A 19,734-nucleotide genomic window follows, 5' to 3' on the forward strand; every position below is an offset into this window, starting at 1 on the left:
ACTCCCTCCTTGATTGCCGTGTTGTTCCAACTCAACGTTTGGCTCAGATGATAGATTTTGATGGAGCCAGATGCTAAATTCCTTAGAATATGCCCCTTCATGGGCACACCCCACAAAATCAGAATCACAGGGGCCAGCCCAGTGGCGTAATGGTTGAGTTCACGTGCTCTACTTCAGCAGCCTGGGGTTTGCAGGTTTGGATCCCCGGTGCAGACCTAGCACCGCTTATCAAGCCATGCTGTGGCGGCGTCCCACATAAAATAGAGGAAGATTGGCACAGATGTTAGCTCAGGGCCAATCTTCCTCACACACACACACAGAAAAATCAGAATCAGATTACCTATATGCTCCCATTGCAAAGGAGAGTATCCTATAGGCAATCATTCATTCATTCATTTTACATATCATAAAATTTACCTACTTAAAGTTTACAATGATTTTGCCAAGTGGTGCAACCTCACCGTAAATGAGTCTTAGAACATTTTCCTCCCCGCTCATGCCCATTTATAGTTAATCTCTGTTCCTAAATCCAGACCCAGGCAACCACTAATCTACTTTCTGTCTCTATAAATTTACTTTTTCTGGACTTCATACAAGTGGGCTTTCACTTTAGTATAATGTTTCACTTAGCATAATGTTTTTAAGGTTTATCCATGACAGGGCATGTGTTACTTTTTATTGCTGAATAATATTCCATTGTATGGATACAACACATTTTCTCTGTCCATTCACCAGTTGATGGACATTTAGGTTATTACCAGTTTGGGGCTATTTTGAATAATGTTGCTATGAATATTCACATGGGAGTCTTCATATGGATGTATATTTTCATTTCTCTTGAGTAGATACTTAGAAGTGGAATTGCTGTGTTGTAAGACAGTTTTACAGTTAACGTTTTTGGGGGTTTTTTTTGAGGAAGATTAGCCCTGAGCTAACATCTGCCGTCAACCCTCCTCTTTTTGCTGAGGAAAACTGGCCCTGAGCTAACATCCATGCCCATCTTCCTCTATTTTATGTGGGATGCCTACCACAGCATGGCCCCGACAAGCAGTGCACAGGTCCAAACACGGGATCTGAACTGGTGAACCCTGGGCCGCCCAAGCAGAACGTGTAAACTTAACCACTGCGCCACTGGGGCGGCCCCTACAATTAACTATTTGATAAATTGCCACACTGTTTTCCAAAGGGCAGTACCATTTTACGTTTCCATCAGCAATGTATGAGGGTTCCAATTTCTCCACAACCTTGCCAAAGTGTGTTATTGTCTGTCTTATAGCCATTCTAGTGGGTATGAAATAGTATCTTATTGTGGTTTTAATTTGCATTTTCCTTATGATTAATGATGTTGAACATCTTTTCATGTACTTATTAGTCATTTGTGTACCTTCTTTGATGAAATGTCTGTTCATTTCTTTTGCCCATTATTAGATTGGGTTGTATGTTTTCTTTTTTTTTTTTTAAAGATTGGCACCTGAGATAACATCTGTTGCCAATCTTTTTTTTCTTTTCTTTTCTTCTTCTTCTCCCCAAAGCCCCCCAGTACATAGTTGTATATTCTAGTTGTAGGTCCTTCTGGCCCTGCTATGTGGGATACTGCCTCAGCATGGCTTGATGAGCAGTGCCATGTCCACACCCAGGATCCGAACAAGCGAAACCCTGGGCCACCCAGTGGAGCACACGAACTTAACCAGTCGGCCAAGGGGCCAGCCCCTGTATGTTTTCTTATTACTGAGTTGTAAGCATTCTTTGTACATTATGGATAAAATCCTTATTATCAGATATATGTTTTGCAAATATGTCCTCCAGTCTGAACTTGTCTTTTAATTTTCTTAATGGTGTCATTTGAAGTGCAAAAGTTCTGAATTTTAATAATATCCAATTTATTAGTATTTTCAGTGATGGACTGTGTTCCATCCATAAATGATGGATGGAAGTTTAATCTAAGAAATCTTTGCCTAACACAGGGTCTGGAAGATGGTCGCCTGTTTTCTTCTAAAAATTTTATTGTTTTAGCTGCTACATTTAAGTCTATGACCCATCTTGAATTAATTTTGTATATGGTATGAGTTGAAGGTCTAAGTTCATCTTTTTGCCTGTGGGTAATCAGGTGTCCCAGCTCATTTGTTGAACAGACTATCCCTTCCCCAGTGACTTGTCTTAACACCTTTGTCAAAAATCAACTAAGTATCAATATAAGGATTCATTTCTGAACTCTCAGTTCTGTTCCATTGACCTATATGGCTAAACCTTATGCCAGTATTACTGCTCTAGGACATCTTAATATAGAAAATTATTAGGACTTTCTGCAAGCTAATGACTCCTCAGAACTTGAGGATGACAACCGCAGAAAGTGGGATTCAGACAAGTATGTTTATAAATCATTCAGAAACAGCACAATAGGCCTTTGATAAGGTACGTTGGATCGAGATGGTACTAATCATAAATTTCACTGTAATTCTAATATATCTGTCAACAAGCCATGTTTGTAAATGGTGGCACCGGTTCTGTAGAGGATATGATACATCAACTGGCCTTGTTCACAAGACTACTAGGATGGTGGCCAGCGGATCGCTCCACTTACATGTTGACAGAATTCTTTGCATAGGTTCAAGGTTTTCCTTCTTACCAGGATCTAACTAAAAAATTTAATTTGCAACCATGACCATGCTAGAAATATAAACTGACCGTAACGTAACAAAGTCTTTGTAGTAGTCATCAGATCTGTTGACAAACATTCTGATTCCCCTCTCCTTCCAGGCACATGTTAGGATTGTATTTTCCTGGCCTCCTTGAAGTTAGTCATGGTCATGCCGTGATTTGGCCAATGAAATAAATGTTGGGTGGAAGTTTTTAGAGCCTGTATGGAGTTCACCGGGTTCCCTATTCCTGTCTCGTGGAAGTGTGTGATGAGATGGGGCCTCCATCAACTCGGGTGCCTGGGTGACAGGCAGAATCCCCCTGACAACCTACTGTTTAAACACTGGAGCTTGAACAGGAATAAAAGTTAGTTGTGCCAGAGAGATACTAGGGATGTTACTGTAACATCACCTGGCTTATTGCAACTGCAACTCGCTATACTCAATGTGGGAACACTGCCTAAAATCTTGTCAAATCGTGAGTTTGGGACCTGTTCTAGGAATCTAGGTTTGGGTTCCAGTCCCAGCTCTGCCAGACCAGCTGAGGCCCAGCCTCTCTGGTCAGGCATGGGATCCATCATGCCTTCAAGGTACACATATTTACCTGCTCCGCAAGGGGAAAGAGCTTGTTCTCAAGACCCAGACTACCTAGGCTGGAATCCCAGCTCTTAGGCAAGTGAAAGCTTTAGCTATGTTGCTTAATTTATGCACCTGTTTCCACGGATATAAAGTGCAGACAACAGTATCTACACCCTATAGGAATAAACATAACATAAATATAAGATAACCGTAAAGCATTTAGGACAGTGTCTGGCAAATAGTGCTTTGTGGGTTTTAGTGGGGTACGGCTCTTGCTGGCCCCCTTCACCTCTTCCCAGGCATCTGTTCAGAACATACTTGGCATTCCCGTTTCCCTCTCTTCTATTGGAGAGCTGAGCACAGGGCAGAATAGTCAACCCTGGGAGGCTTGGGTCCAATTCAAATGACAAAATCCTGGGCCTGGCTCTGGATTAGAGCTGTAGTGAAAAATGAAATGGAGAGCTATGAATATGTCCTAGGCTACAAGCACAGTTAAGCATCTGGAAAGTCCATAGCAAGTATCAGTGCTGGGTGTTGATCAAGTATAACTGGCTCAGTCAAAGAGAACTGGGAAGCAAAAGTCAACACTCCCGTTCTCACCCAAGTAATTCACACGACATGTCTGGAGTGTCTGGTTTATTCAAACTGTCGGTCAGAGGCCCCACCATGGAGCAGAAACCAAATAGCTGGGAGCTGTGGGGCTAGACAAGGCAGGGATGTCTAGGTATCAGAAGGTAAAAGGAGCTCAGCTGAGCAGCCAGAGCAGCGTTAGGGCCAGGCAGAGCAGGAGAGAGCAGGCCCCACCAAGCCCAGCCCTATTCATGGCCTCGGCATAGAACCTCGCCACCTCCTCATTGGGGTTGCCCTGGGCCGGGTCAAACCACATCTGGATGCAGCGGCCGCTCCCTCGGCTGTAGTTGCTGACCTTGTAGGAGTGACTCCAGATTTCATTACACAGAGCTTCAGGGGTGGGGAAGTAGAAATCGAAGGGGTGGCAGGCAGCTTCCACTGGGCACTGGTTAAACCCTGTAGGGAGGACAGAAGATCTTTAGCTACTGGGCCTGGAACTATCTCTGCTTCTGCCAGCCCCATAACCTCGAATCTCCATACACCAGTTCCACACCCCCACCTCTTTACCTCCAAATCCCTCCCACCGCTCCCGCCCCGGCCCCCACCTGAGGTCCAGTTCCAGCCCTTGTGCCAGTTGGTCTTGCAGGTGTAGGAGGTGCGACAATCTTCCCACCAGCGCTGACAGTCCTCTTTGCACAGGGGCACATCCAGGATCCGCTCTTTGCGCCAGCTCTGGTCCACCTGGGAGATGTCAATAGAGAAACAGGGCTCAGGTTCAAGATCCTCAGCAGCCCTGATCAGGCCCAGAGTCGGAGAGGTAGCCTGAGGAGATGTCTGGGAAGCTCAGCTCCTCTGTAAAGTTGGGGGTGCAGAGGAGGACACGCGTACCTGCTGGATCCAGGGCCCCAGGTTCGGGGAGCACTCGTAGAGACAGGTGTCCTGGATGAAGTGGCGCTTGCAGACGGCCTCCATTGTGCCGCAGTGGTCCCAGTTGAATCCATACAGGTAGGAGATGTCCTTATGGGCTTCCTGGCTGGTGTTGAGGAAGCAGCAGGAATTCTCTTTCCAGGGACTGCACTGAGTGGGGAAGATGCGGGGAGTGACTGCCACGCCCGCCACAGCCAGAATATTCCCACAGGCAGCCTCTCCTCTTTTAGTCCTTCATCCACCAGTGTAGTCAGTCTTTCAGGGAAATATTTGCTGTTGGGGCTTCCTCTTTGGGGGAGGCATGGTGTTTATACATTCATAATTCAAATCTTTATTGAGCTCCTACTCAAAGTAGGCACTTCTCTAGGGACTGGGGGCACAGCAATGAACACTTCTCACAGGGTAATTGCTTTGGAAAAAAATAAAGCCGGGGAAAGGGATGGAGAATTGCAGATTTCTAGAATGGTCAGATTAAGCCTCATTGAGAAGGTGACAAAGACTTGGAGGTGAGGAAGCCAAGTTAAATAAATTGTACCCCCAGAATAGTTCTAATTCCATAAATACTCAATACATTCTTGTTGAAGGAATGAAAACCCACAGCCTAGAATTGAGTATAAAAGCAAAATATTAAAATGTGCACTTTTTTAAAAATGTAGACTGAAGAAGTTCAAGTCAAGGCTGCTGGAAGTATCCAAGGTGTATCCATTTGTCAGTCTGCACTGGCAGCTGGGGGCTCTGATTCAAAACAAGCACAAACCGGACTGTGATCATTATCTGCTCATGAGGTCAAAACAAATATTTACATATTGGACTGCGTATTACAAATGACTTTCCTTTTGCTTGTTTTTTTTACAGTTATGGTATCAAATTGATTTTTTGAGTGTTTAGATAGGCTCAGGATGTTAAAGGGGTTGTGGTAAGACAATTGTCATAGGCAGGAGACCTCACATCCAGTAGGGTGGAGAGCCCCAGCAGAAGTGTTTGCTAGATGCGTGAATCAAGGTGCCTTGCACCCAGCCTCACGACTGGTAAGATCCAGTCATTTTTTGAGCTGTTTGGGGTAGGCAGAAAAGAAACCACTGGGGCACCATGTACTTTCTCCTATCAGATCCTAGGATGGGTCAGTTCTAGTCTAAACTCTGAAATCAAAGTCAACCCCTGGGGTGGGTCTCTCCAGCGTGATTTCTGGGCCTGCTTCCTGATTTGTGTAACACGGAAACCCAACAGCCAAGAAGCTGAGCTGTTGGCGTGGTTCTGACAACACCGGGTACACACAATGTGTTAAACTAACAGTCGCCCGTATCAGTGCAAACTGAAGGTCTCCTCAGGCAGCCTCTACCATGGAACGGGTTTGACGCTTTTATCTCCTGCTTTCCTCTTCCTAAGTCAGCTCCTCCGCACCCTAGATGACCCCTTGGCCTACCTGCTCGTGCAGCGTGTCCTCCGGGCCTGGCTTTTGTTTGTGATGCTTGGCGTCCATGCAGACATTGAGAAGGTCAGTCCTGGGCAGGGCTGCCCGCAAGGCAGCCACCCACACCAGAAGGAGCAGCAGCTGTGTTGTCATGGGCAGGGCCATGGCAGTCCCTGAGGAAGAGCTGTGGTCAGTGGCACCAAGGAATGTGGAGGTGGGGCCTCAAGGTGAAGAACAGCCCTAGGTGGGTGGGGCCTCGAGGAAGCCCAGGGAGGGTCGCCCCACCCCGACGCATCCATGTCTGGGCCTCAGGGAGGGCTGGGATCAGACACCACCTTCTGAGACAACCCTTGGGTGGGGCCACACTGACCTCCAGGAGGTCGTGAGGATCAAGTGATACAACTAAGGGATGGGGTTTGGGCAAAATATGGAACTAGCCCGGACCACGGGTCCATAATCCCGTGTTCAAAATCCTTGGAGACGAATGTTTCAGAGTTTACAATTTTTAAGATTTTATAAAAAGTAATACAAAATAAGGTAATACAATTTACATGCACTCAACGATCAAGCACACGTTCTGTGGTGAAATAGTGACACTGGTGAATAAAAACTACAATAACCTCGCACTAATTTTCAGGGCGGGTTTTGACACCAAATGATTTGGTGCAAAAGCTTACAACAGTATCTTAGTTTTGGAGCTGCAGATAAGCTGCCTATGTTAAAAACAGAAACAAAAAACCTTGGTTCCAGCCCTTTCCAGCCTCATCATTTGGCCTTTCCCAGAGACCCTGTGACCTGGGGGATGTCACAGGGCACAGAGGCTTGGGGCTGGGGGTGGGTGTGGGTGGCCAGACAACCCATGGGGCCTTGGGAGGATCCTGAGCCCCCTGCCACAGAACTGGCCTCCCCTTGGCCTTCATTGCACCTCAATTCTCTGACCTCGGACCCTTGAGCTTTGGGAGGTGGCTGGTCCTTCACCCCACTCGCGGGTCACCAGGTGCCTGCTCTCCTAAAACGCTCGGCTCCTAAAGCTTATGCACCCTGCCTGCTCACAAAGTTGCTCTGCCTCCACATTGCCCCCGTGGCCTGCAGAACTCGGGCATCTTGCCTGGACCTCCTGGATGGGGCCTGAGCTGGGTGGCCTCCGGGCTGACTCCACCCAGCAGGGCTCAGGGAAAACTGGAAGTGAATTCCCAACTAGTTCCCCTCCTCCTCCTTGCCCCCAACCCTTCCACAACCCAATATTCTGCTACTCCGTTTATTCCAGTGTTCATTCATTCTCTCGCCTGCTAATTCATTCATCCCAGGACTCAGTCATCCCTCCATTGTCCCACTCACTCGCTGAGCTCCGAGAGCACAGGACAAATCTGTACCCTCAGGGAATGCCAGGTGATTCTTCGGATCAGGCTCCTGGGGCCACGGTCTAGCAGATCAGAGAACAGGGTTCCGGATCAGCCCGTCCAGGATCCCAGCCCTCACACTTCACCTCCTGCCTGACCTTGGGAGTGACAAATAAAAATGGCAAGTAATAGGATATATTGGAGTACATGAGGAAGCCATTTTGTTCAAACCTAATTTGGCCTGACCTTGTCTTTCCAAAAGGGCCTGACCGAGGCCGTTGAGCATGCATTGTATATCTGCTTTAGAGATTCCCTATGGCAAGAGCAAAGGCTCTTTAGATAAAGGTGCAACTTCTCTCCCCCTCCCAACGTTGGCACCTCCTTAAAGATTAAGCATCTTTCTTTAGGCTGGGAACCGATTGCAGCGCTCATCTGTGATTATTTTCATCGACAGGAGAAAATGACTCATATTATCTTGAGGCTTAGTTTCTATGTCTGAGGATTAAATGTAGGGGGGAAAACCCCAACAAATGATAGCCAGCTGGGCACAGATTGAGGAATCAGGGTGGTATGGTTTGAGGGATGTGCCCCAAGTCCCACGGCAGGGACCACCCAAGTCTGACTTGAGACCCTGAAGTCCGGAGCTCCTTCAGCTTTTGTCCCCTGCACCTCACCGTGCTGAGGCTCTCGTGGGGGCAGCTGCTGTGGAATGCTGGGAGAGAACAACTGGAGGAGTACTGGGGGGCTAGAAGGCCATTCCCCAGGGTCCTCTGGTTCCCACCTGGTTGATCAGTTTTTCTAGCTGTGGCTGCTTTCTAGAACCAAAGCCCGCTCCTCTCCATGTGACCTACTCATTATGCAAGCCGCTCCCCTCCTTCCTAGTCTCAGCTTCGGAGCTTGGTCCAGCTAACACCCCCTGCCAGCAACAACCATCACCCTCAACACACACCCCCTGCCCCAGGGCCCCAGACCTAAAGCACTGAGAACTCAGTGCTGTGCTGAAAGGCCAGAGCGCCGGCTTCTAGGTTAGGGATGGACACTAACTTGTAGTTTCACCTTGGGCAGCCCCTGCTCTGCTCTGGGCCTCAGTCTCCACTTCTGGATTCTCTGTGCTTGAGGCAAAGCAGTGTTCCCTGTTCAGCCAATCCTGTACCACACCCTGGGAGTACCACAGGGTGTGTGCCTCTGATAGGGAGCAGGGAGTGGCCTACCTGGGCAAGGAGGCTCTCTGTCTGGCTCAGGCTTCTCCTCTGCTCTACAGTCCACCTCCCCTTACGCCAGGGGACAGCTGCGGTTTAGTGGCCTAGGAGACGGCAGGAAGGCAGGCAGCGGGAATGTGGCCCAGGAGTGGAACCTGGGATCGGGCGAAGGCCACTCAGCAGTTAATTATTGTACGCGGGCACCAGCCAGGCCTCCATGGGAGAGGGCAGAGGGTGCGGATTATAGTAATAGGCCTGACGCCAGTCCCCGAACCCCACTTAGCCCATTTTCTCCTCAAAACTCAAGTCTGATATAACCTTGCAGCCTGAGTTGCCAGGATCCTTTAAAATAATCAGATCCACTTCCAACCCCTCTGTCCTGTTATACAAGTGAGGAGAATGAGACTCAGAGAATCCGGACAGAGCCAAGTGCAGAGCAGGGGCTGGAACACAGGCTTCTGAGCTCCCTGCCAGCTGTAGAGAGCAAGGAGCTCCCATGTCCCCAACTTAGAGAGTCACCAACTCCTCCAGCCTCATCAGGCCCAGGCATCAGCCACCTCCAGCTGCAAAATCACAGTCATTGGAATGACCTGAGCCTCAGTTGCTCCAAGGCCCCAGTTCCCCCCAACCCCCCACTCACTCACCCACCCAGGTATCCTTTCTATAGCATCTAAGAGTCTGGTCTAATTTAGACTCCTCCCACCATTCCCACGCCAGCCAAGGACAGAAGCCTTCCTTTTTTCACCCTCTAAGGCCATGATGGTACCACTGGTGGGGATAGGGAAGGGAGAGGGGCAGATTTGGGCAGGAGGAAATGTTGAGCTCCTTTTTGTCAAAGTGCCATGTGCAACCCAAGGGGAGCTGGCTGTAGAGGCAAAAGCCCAGGGGAAGGGTTCAGATTGGATGCAGATGTGAGAGCCATCAGCCTGTGGACGACAGTGGAAGTTTAGGGAAGATGGGGCCCCAATATGCTGGGGAAGGCCACAGATCTGGGCCCGTGGAGCAGGAGGGGGACCAGAGCCAGAGGAGGCATCTCCGAAGGAGCATCAGCCAAGAAGAAAGGTCCTAAAGGGCCTGCAAAGAAATTATTTCCCAGGAGACCCCCAGCTCGTGCCCTGTTTCCCTCTCCCTCAGAGTGAGCCTTACCTGACTCCTGTGACAACCTGGGAGGATTAAGCCAGCTAAAGACCTCAGCAGGTAGAGGGCCGCTGGAACCCTCAAACCTCCTTTCTGGCTTTCCAAGCCCAGCTCAGCCTTCTCCTGACTGGAGAAGAAGAACCAGGTGTCTAGGAATGCCTCAAAGTGGAATCTCCTCTAGATAGGACTTGCCTCTGCCTCTTATCCTCCACACCTGCCCTGGGGGCTGATCATTAACTGGGTTTTATGGCCCCTCCACTGCAGGAGGGAGGTTTGGCCCCTGTACCCTCAGGCTTCAGAAGTAGTAACCAGCAACGGGGAGGTGAGTTGGAGGTGGGGTTCTGATCCCTGAGGAGTCCCTGCCCTTGTTGAGCATCCTGCCCTGCTCTGAATCTGGGGTCTGGGTGCTAGGGCCATCTGGCCAGCAGAAAGGGACAGGGTCAAGCTGCCACCTGGGAACTGATCAAGAGAGTAGCTACCTGTACCAGAAGCTTAATACCAGCAAGGTTAGCCATTGGGATCCTTGCAGACCCCAATCTGAAGTCTGCCCCATGGTCAAACAAAGATAACAGGAAGGTGAGCTGCACAGCCGGGGGCTCTGGGCTGCAGGGAGTGGATGTGGAAGAAACTGGAGCCTTTTGTGAGTGCCAGCCCATCCACATGCACTCACTTGTCACCCATCCTCACGGGGAAACTGCAGTTCCCAGCAGCAAGGAAGGCCCAGGATTCAGATCAGAGTCTGATTTCAAGCCTGGCTTCTTTCCCAAAGAAAGGAGAGCTCTGTGAGGGGCCCTCAGGGCATCAGCCTGAGGATGGCAGAGCCATTGTTGCTTTGCTCCCGCCTCACTTTCTGCCCTTCCTCTCTTGACTGCTATCTTAGCCCCCTAGAAATTCTGCGTGCACTTCTATTACCTGCCAAACCCTCTCCACGGAATGCCATTCCTTCTGCCGTTTTCTGCTTGGCAAGCATTACTCCTCTGGAAGCCTTCCCTAACCTCTCTGGGCTTCCCCAGAACTCTGCCCCACTCTGTGCTTCCCTGTAGCAAAGCCTCAGCTTATTGTTCTAAGAGTCATTGGTTCTCAGGTCTGTCTGCCCTGCCAGACCGTGCTCAATTCCCTTGCTGTCGGCAGGCCGAGCTCAGCAGACTGGGTGCTCAGAAAGCATCTGCTGGCTGAGAAAGTTAGTGCATGGATTCCTTAACTTCCTGAGCACCTCCTCTGAGTCACACACTGAGCCAGGCCCCGGGGATCTGGGACAAAATGACATAGACATATTCCCTGTTTTCAGGTGTGTATGTTTTGTTAGGGAAAAGCCAGACAACAAACTCAGTAGATAGATTTGTGTTCAAGGGCGCTGGAGGGATGTGAGAAGAAAGTGCCAGGATGACTTCTTTTGGTTGGGTGGTCAGAAGTCATTTTCGGGGGGGAATTGTAGATTGAAATCTCAGTAGCTACAAGGAGCCAGCCTGCAGAAGATAAAAGAACATTCGAGGAACACCGAGAGGGAATTGCTGGAGTAAAGGCCCCAGAGTGAAAGTGTGACTGGAGCTCATATATGAGGGTGTGGAGGGGGATGATTGGACAGGAGATCTAAGGGGGGAGTGGGGCAGGGCCTTCTATTGCACTGAAGAAGTCTGGTTTTTCCAACACATACCATGGGAAAGCATGAAAGGGTTGGTGAGGGGCTGTCATATAACAAGACATTTTTGCTGTTTGTTTTTACTGTATAAAAATCTCCATCAGAGAGTGAAACTCGTGGGTGAGAGTTTGACGACGAATGGGATATCCTCAGTTCTCAAGTATCTGCCTACAGCATCCTTATCAATTACAAAGGGAAAAAAGTAGTGGCGAAACCTGGCGGACCCAATCTTAACCAAAAGATCAGTTAACATCCTCAGGAATGGACAAACCCGACACTACGTGCCTCCCGTTATGATGTATCAAGAAGGACGCAGTATTGCCTTTGAGATATTCGTATCAAAATGCATAACCTCAATCTAATGATGAGGAAACAGAGACCCATAATGAGGGATATTCCACAAAATAACTGGCCCAAGCTTTTAAAAAATGTCAAGGTCATAAATGAACCTCCCTCCCTCACGTATCCATCAGTTAGGTGACTGTATTAAATGTGATATACATCCAATAAACATATATTGGAATATTGCTTAACAATTAAAAAGAATGAACAGGGGCTGGCCTCATGGCCAAGTGGTTAAGTTCCTACACTCCGCTTTGGCAGCCCAGCTTTTGCAGGTTCAGATCCTGGGCACGGACGTGACAATGCTCATCAGGCCATGCTGAAGTGGCGTCCCACACAGCACAACTAGAATATACAACTGCATAGTGGGGGGGGCTTTGGGGAGAAGAAGAAGGAAAACAAAGATTGGCAACAGATATTAGCTCAGGTGCCAATCTTTAAAAAAAAAAAAAAGAATGAACTAGATCTTAATAGATTAATGTGGAAAGATCTCAGAAACTGTGTTCTTATGATAAGACACGTGGCAAATGAAAACTGCACTGAGATGCCCTTTTTCCCACATGTCAGTTTAGCAGAAAATCAAAAGTATGACGCCATCCTGTGTGGACAGGCTGTGAAGAAACACGCACTCTCGCATTGCTGGTGGGGCCGCATTGAAGCCACCTCTGTAACTATCACAATTATAAATCCATATACTCTTTGACTCGGCGATCTGTCTTCCGGAATTCAAGTATAACATTCTTGTACTATGTACAAGATTATTCGTTGCAGCATTATTTGTCATTTATAAAAGGGAAACAATGCAAGTGTTCATCATTGGGATCCCCCCACCAATATCTCAACCCCAGCCCACATCTAGTAAGGGAAGGAAGGGGAAAGAAACTTTCTTTCCCATCAGGAGCCCAATAACTCATCCACCAATCTCTGCACACCTTCCTTCCACCAATCCTCTGGTCCCCTGTGGTGGGGAAGTGATGAAATTGGCATGAGGGGGAAGCCTGGTGGAGAAGTAAGAGCCCCAGACTAGGGGACCAACTTCCAACCCCTACTTGCTGGTGAACTTCAAGCTAGTCCCAGTCCCTCTGGGCCTCTCAACAGGAATGATGAAGCAATGAGGCATGTCCCCCCAGTCCAATCATTCCTGAATTATTTACAAGACACAAGACACACGTGGATCTGTCTATTGGAATAGGCTGTCAGAGGAACCCCATAGGACCCATCTTGGATCAGGAATGACCAGGGCATGGTGAGGCCCCCTCATCTGCAAGAGGTGAGCTGGGCTGAGCTAAAGTCAACCAGGTTGGGTATAAGCAAGGAAGATGTCCATGTGTCAGCAGAGGGAGCGGCTCAGCCAAGGAGCCAGAGTTGCAGGATCAGGGCCAGGCTGAGCAGGAGAGGCCCCATCCCATGGGACATGGCCCCAGCAGTCATAGCCATGGCATAGAACCTCGCCACCTCCTCGTTGGGGTTGCCCTGGGCCGGGTCGAACCACATCTGGATGCAGCGGCCACTCCCTCGGCTGTAGTTGCTGACCTTGTAGGAGTGACTCCAGAGTTCCTCACACAGGGCAGCAGGCGTGGGGAAGTAGGACTCAAATGTGCGGCAGGTGGCCTCAGCTGGACACTTGTTAGACCCTGCAGGGGGAGAGAGGGTGGGCACAGACATTCGGCTCCTGGGCCCAAAGCTCATTTCTGGCCACTCCCAGAAATCCACACCCAACCCCAAATCCTCAAACGCCCCCCCTCCCTGTTTTCCAAACCCCGCCTCCATCTCCCCACCGCCAAGCCCTCACCTGAGGTCCAGTCCCAGCCCTTGTGCCAGTTGCTCTTGCAAGTGTAGGAGGTGCGGCAGGCCTCCCACCAGCTCTCACAGTCCTCTTTGCACAGGGGCACGTCCAGGAAACGCTCTTTGCGCCAGCTCTGGTCCACCTGGATGGGAGGTGGGGAGGGAGGGCTCCTCTCAGCCAGGGATGTTGGCATGTGCAGCCTTAACTGAGCTGGAAGGCAGCCTGCTGGGCTGGGGTGAGGGAGACACGCGTACCTGCTGGATCCAGGGCCCCAGGTTGGGGGAGCACTCATAGAGGCAGGTGTCCTGGATGAAGTGGCGCTTGCAGGCGGGCTCCATCTTGCCGCAGTGGTCCCAGTTAAAGTTGTACAGGAGGGAGGTGTCCTTGTGCAGCTCCCGGCTGGTGTTGACCGAGCAGCAGGCGTTCTTTTTCCAGGGACTGCACTGGGAGGGCAAGACGCAGGACTAGGTCCTCCCCCTCCACAGCCATCTCTAGCATATTCTGGCTCCTCTGCCCCAGGTAGGTCATCAGGAGACACATTCTCTGGGGAGGGTGCCTTTATGCCTGTCCCTTGAGGAGTTCCCATTTTGGGGTAGATGCAATTATCATATTGGCTTTTAACAGAGAGTAAGGCAGAGGATGTGGGTGGGGAACCACTGTCTGAGGGAGCAATTATTATTTGTACATCTCTAAACAGTTTACAAAGTTATTTCACATTATCTGGGTTATTCCTATTACTTCTTTTGCATCCAGCCAATATTAACTGAGTGCTTATATCAGGCACTGTGCTAGGTGCTGAGAATATGCAGTGAACAAAACAGATCAAATCTCAGCCCTCATGGAGCTTATGGTTTTAGTCAGGGGTGGGGGGAAGACAAAGAACACTGTAGGCATAGAAAACAGCAAGTGCAAAGTCCCTGGGGCTTTTGCACTTTATCTTCCCAACCATCCAGTAAAAACATCATTACTCCAATTTTTACAGAGTTTAAGTAAGCTGCACTCCTGGTAAACGGTGGGGTTAAGATTTTAACTCAGGACAGGGCAGAGAGGAGCCTGGCCCTAGGTTGTGGTGGGGAGTGGAGGTGAAGGGGGCTAGTCTGGCACGCCCAGAGTCTGGAACCCCAGGATGGGGGACTCCAGATAGGTCTTGAAAGCAGCAGGGAACAGAGGGGTGATGGTCTGCACACGGGCCTGAACATGGACCTGATTAAATGTGGTAGGCAATCCTAGAGACATCCATTCAAGGCGGGTAAGATGGTAGAAGTGGTGGAAGTTTCTCTTTAGAAATCAGTCCAGGCTGGGACTCAAGAGCTGAGCCATCATGAGCCAATTGCTTAAAATCTCTGAGCTGAACTCTAGAGCCCAGGGTCAAGTGAGAGGGGATGTGACAGGTCTGGGCACTCAGGAGAAACTAAGGAAAATCCACAAGGGTAAGGCCAAACCTACCCCTCTCCAACAACCCAGCCCACGCCCAGTGCCACTGACACAGAACATGCTTCCAGGACTCCCTGGCTTCACACATGCTCCTCCTCAGATACCCCAACTCTTGGTTGCCCTGCAAAACCCCGTGCACCTCATCCCTGACCTGCCAGTCAGGGTCAGTGGTTTCTGCCTCTGAAAGAGTTAATTAATATAATAAGAAGCCCTTCCTCGCCTATAGCAGGGGCTCAACAAAAATAGCCACTCCTATATAGAACATGTCCCTCAGAATGGCAATCATCTGTCCCCCTCAAAGGTCTGCTTCTGCATCATTTGTTGGCAAAGAGGAAGTGCTCCAGAGAATTCTCAAAAGCACCTTTTAGAAGTCAAAATTTCCGAGGATGGAGTGGTGAGTACAGACTTTCAGTTGAGGAAGATCAGAAAGTTCTGGAGATGGGTGGTGGTGATGGTTGCACAGCAATGTGAATTACTTAATGCCACTAAACTGTATACTTAGAAATGATTAAAATGGCAAATTTTGTGTTACGTGTATTTTACAACACACACACACACACAAAACAAACGAAATGTTGGAAATGACTCAGAAGTCACGAGGCTGCTGGGCGTCCCTCTCTTCACTTCAAGCCCCTGGAGTCAGTCCACACCAGTCGTTCCTTGAGAACATCCCCCGCCCTCTCACAATGTGAAACTCTGTGGGGAGCAGAGGAGGAGACCAGAAAGAATAACATACCGGCATCTCTCCTGAGCCTGGAGTTCAACTTCAAGCTCGGATTTCCTGACTGCTTCAGGGGCCTTACCTATGAGTTGGGGACCTGGCCTCACCTCCCCTTCTCTCCGAGCAGCAGCTTCCTTGGCTCTGGCCATGCTAGACTTGCCACTGCTTGGGCTGTCATCCCCTGACCCGTGTATACACTGTCCTCTGCTAGGCTGCCCTTTCCTGCCTTGCCTTCCTGGAAAATTCTTACTCATCCTCCAGGGCCAAGGCCAATGGCCCCTGTCCTGGAAAGTCTTCCCAGAGTATCTGATTTGTCACTGTCCCTTCAGACCCTAAAGGGGATGGGAGATGCAGCCTGTTTGTACATGTTTGCTGCATTGTGACATGAGGGACCTGTCTCTCTTTCTACCTTGCCTTTGAGCTTCATGGGCTGGCACATTACTAAGGTTGGGAAAGTTACCACCAATCCCTCTCTTGGCCCCTGCTAGTTATCGGCCTCTCATTCCACTTGTACCTCTGCCCTCTCTGGGCCTATTTCCTCATTTGTATAAGGAGAGACCCCCCCCCCGACCACCACCACCACCAAGTAGGCCTTTGGGGCATATTCACTGACAAGGTGTGAGGAAAGAACTTGGCTCATAGTGGGGGCTAAACAAATGGTCCCCCCATTATTGTAGATTTGGTAGTCTACTGGGGGAGGTCCTCCAGGATCATCTCACCCATCCTTCTGCCTCCATCACCCCCCAAAGCTGATCTTTTCATTCTGTTAACTTCTTCCCTTTTTAGAGTCAGTCCTCTTCCCCACCCCAGACCTCACTCCATCCTCACCTGGTCATGCAGCTTGTCCTCAGGGCCTGGCTTTGTCTTGTGATGCTTGGCATCCATGCAGACATTGATCAGGTCCGTCTTGGCTCGTGGAGTCCTGGGCTGGCCACCCTGTGCAGCAGCCACCAAAGCCAGAACCAGCAACTGTGTCTTCTGCCAGGCCATGTCCATCTGTTCCTGCTAGGAAGCCACAGTCAGAGGTAGACGAGGCCTGAAAGAACCACAGTAACCAAAAGACTGTCGGACAGATTTCCTGTCTCCCTCCCAAGCCCACATCTTCTGCTCTCCCCACCCAGTTTACCCCACAGGGCAGCTGAGCCAAGCAATGAAGGGCGTATGGAAGTCTGGGCCAAGAGGCAGGAATTCCTCCCTGCCCCCCCACCAAGGCATTTCAACACTAGCTTGCTCTGTGACCTTGGAGGGAGCCACCCACCTCCCCCACCTCCCGCTCTGGATTTCCCCAGCCAGTATTTCATCCACAATCAGACGGCCCTGCCAGCCGGACAAGTCATCTCAAATCTGCACAAGAGGAAACACAGACTCTGAACACTGAACACTGAAAGGGGTGGGGAGTGAGAGGAAGGGGTACCAGCCAGCCTCGGGGCTTCTGCTTCAACAGCACATCCCCACTAGACCAGGGCAGGCTAGGTTTAGGTGCCCAGAGGCTGCCAGTGGGGCAAAGAGGGAAGCTGAACTGGGGCCAGCTAAAGGCCCCTGAGGCATTCCGTAATTGCTCAGGGTCCTGGACCAGATGCCACAGGAGTTGATGGGCGGGGGGGTGGGCAATGTGGAGAGCCAGCGAGAGTGCAGGGCCAGAGAGGCAGACCCCAGTTCCCCCCACACCTGGGTCTTGGGGAATGCCTCGGGCAGAGTCAGGCCTAGAGTTAGGAGAAGGCCAACAGGTAAAGGGCACATGAGGAAGGAACTGAGCCAAAGCAGTAGGCAGAGGGGACACAGGAGGAAAAGTCAGCAGAGATATCAGCCTTCCGGGAAACCTGGGGGAGACCCCACCTTGCTGCCTGCCTCTCATCCCCACTTTTCCTCCCTGTCCTACTCCTACCACTGCCCTCAGTCCACCTGGGAAGGTAGAGTGTCTCCCCACCCCCACCCCCCTTTTACAAGCCCATCCTGACCGCTTCATCAGCCTCCCTCTCAGGGATGGCAGGCAGGCTTTGCCTAGGAAACAGCTCAATTGTCTTTCAATAAGCGGCCAGTTCAATCAATTATTGTACATCCACCCAACGGGATTTAACCTGGTAAAAAGCATGAGAAAGCTCTTGATGTACAAATATGGAAAAATCTCCAAGTGTATTGTTAAGTGAAAGAAGAAAGGTGCAGAAGGGCATCATAGTACACAATCTTTTGTGTAAAAAAGGAGCAGGGAGAATATATGTGTTTATATAAGAAAATTCTGGAAAGGTACACAAAAATTTAAAAAGTAGTTGCTTGGGAGGAGGGCACAGGATTAGGGATGAGACTCTGAAAACCTTTCTAGGCTCTTTTGATTTTTGAACCATGTGAATGTATACTTTATTTAAATATGATATACATGTATGTAGGTATATGTATACAAATATGCAAAAATGTTGAATGGAAAAATAAGATACGGAATGATGAATCTGATCTGATACCATTTATGTAAATTTCAACAAGAAGGGCATGCACAAAACAATGCTACATTGTTACGGATACTATCCAGGATACCATCCACATGTTTGCAAAAGTATGAACTTGAGACCACCAATTGTGCTTGTCCCTTGGGTATACTGCCAGAGAAATTCTGTGCATTTATGCCGTATATATCCCATTTTTGTTCACAATGATAACATACTGTTCTACGCTTTGCTTTTTTTGGGTAGTTTCACTACACGTTTGTGCTTTGGACAAAAGAAGCAAAAAGCTCACGAAGCTGAGTTATCCACACTTACACACTTGGGTATTATTGTCACATCTGATTGCATCATCTTCAAGTTACTTTTTCTTTCTTTTTTTTTTTTGAGGAAGATTAGCCCTGAGCTAACATCCATGCCCATCTTCCTCTACTTTTATATGTGGGATGCCTACCACAGCATGGCTTGCCAAGCCGTGCCATCTCCGCACCTGGGATCTGAACCGGCAAACCCAGGGCCGCTGGAGCAGAACGTGCGCACTTAACCACTGCGCCACCGGGCCGGCGCCTTGAGTTACTTCTTTATGCCTTGTATGGTCTGAAATTAACTACAATGCTCTCTATAGCAAAAACCCTTTTACTAACCATTACTTAAAAAATGTTAAGAAAAAAGTTCACTTTTTCAAGTTAAAAGTGCTTGATCCTTATTCTTTGTTTCTCAAACATTGCAGACAGTAAAATTGATATTAACCTAGGAAGACAAATGGTACTGCTCCTGTTTTTCTAATAATGTATATTGATGTCTTCTCATCATGCTTTTGGGAAAACTTTCGGATCCTGTCATCATTTACTCAACTAGTAGAATGCCTCTCCTGGGGCAGGGTCTGTGGTTTCAGTCAGTTCTCAGCTCAAGGTCCTGCCGCAGGTAAGTCTAAGGTGACAAGGTCCATGTCTGGTTATGAGGCACTCTCCTTGCCCCGTCAGCCTCCCCAGGGCTGCATCACTGCTGAGTACCAGGCCATAGTCATCAACTCTCTGCCCTCCTCCTACTGTAGCAGCCTGTGGTCTTTAATGTGTTGCAGGTCTTACTATCCTCACCTCCTAAAGAGAGACATGTGTCTCTCTTCCTTCTCTTAGGAGTAGTTGGAAGGTGTATATGAAAGTATTTTGTAGCCTACTAAACGTTAACGTACATAATCACACTAGTAGTCATATATCGAGGACTACTCTATATCAATTAGAATAATTATGTTTTACATACATCATTGTGTCTTGTAACCCTCACAAAGCCCTGCAAGGTTGACATTATTATTCCCAACATACAGATGAGGAAACTGAGGCTCTAGGAGTGAGGCGAATTCCCAAACAATTTGGGAAGATGAAAAAGTTCCGGAGACGGATGGTGCTGATGGTTCTGCAACAATGTGAATGTACTTAATGCCCTTGAACTGTACACGCAAATATGGCGGAAGTGGTAAATTTTCTATCATGTATATTTTACCACAACTTTAAGAAGTTACTGTAAAACAGGGCCGCCCAGTGGCGCAGCGGTTAAGTGCGCACGTTCCGCTTCAGCAGC

General features: G+C 49.1%; 2 protein-coding genes across 7 annotated transcripts; both read right to left on the bottom strand.

The window, feature by feature from the left end:
• Window positions 1–3,824: 3,824 nt before the first annotated feature.
• On the bottom strand, window positions 3,825–10,020 carry LOC106831659 (folate receptor alpha). Of its 5 annotated transcripts, none has more exons than XM_070490790.1 (7): window positions 9,809–10,020; window positions 8,675–8,817; window positions 7,462–7,621; window positions 6,136–6,296; window positions 4,674–4,862; window positions 4,391–4,526; window positions 3,825–4,241 (listed from the first exon to the last, which is right to left on the bottom strand). In XM_070490790.1, the coding sequence occupies exons 4-7, from the start codon at window positions 6,286–6,288 to the stop codon at window positions 3,961–3,963; spliced, it is 759 nt and encodes a 252-aa protein (XP_070346891.1). In that variant the 5' UTR covers window positions 6,289–6,296; window positions 7,462–7,621; window positions 8,675–8,817; window positions 9,809–10,020; the 3' UTR covers window positions 3,825–3,960. The 5 variants fall into 5 exon arrangements, with proteins under 5 accessions (XP_070346891.1, XP_014697502.1, XP_070346893.1 ...); XM_014842016.3 differs by having other exon boundaries at window positions 8,675–8,875; window positions 9,809–10,017; XM_070490792.1 differs by having other exon boundaries at window positions 8,675–8,766; window positions 9,809–9,977.
• Window positions 10,021–12,951: 2,931 nt separating this feature from the next.
• On the bottom strand, window positions 12,952–17,067 carry LOC106831658 (folate receptor gamma-like). Of its 2 annotated transcripts, none has more exons than XM_070490785.1 (5): window positions 16,980–17,067; window positions 16,550–16,757; window positions 13,821–14,009; window positions 13,573–13,708; window positions 12,952–13,414 (listed from the first exon to the last, which is right to left on the bottom strand). In XM_070490785.1, exons 2-5 carry the CDS (start codon window positions 16,715–16,717, stop codon window positions 13,128–13,130), a joined length of 780 nt encoding a protein of 259 aa, XP_070346886.1. In that variant the 5' UTR covers window positions 16,718–16,757; window positions 16,980–17,067; the 3' UTR covers window positions 12,952–13,127. The 2 variants fall into 2 exon arrangements, with proteins under 2 accessions (XP_070346886.1, XP_044608735.2); XM_044752800.2 differs by lacking the exon at window positions 16,980–17,067 and adding an exon at window positions 16,848–16,955.
• Between the last annotated feature and the right edge of the window lie 2,667 nt (window positions 17,068–19,734).

The sequence above is a fragment of the Equus asinus genome, chromosome 20, assembly GCF_041296235.1.
Source record: "Equus asinus isolate D_3611 breed Donkey chromosome 20, EquAss-T2T_v2, whole genome shotgun sequence".
NCBI classification, from domain to species: Eukaryota; Metazoa; Chordata; class Mammalia; order Perissodactyla; family Equidae; genus Equus; species Equus asinus.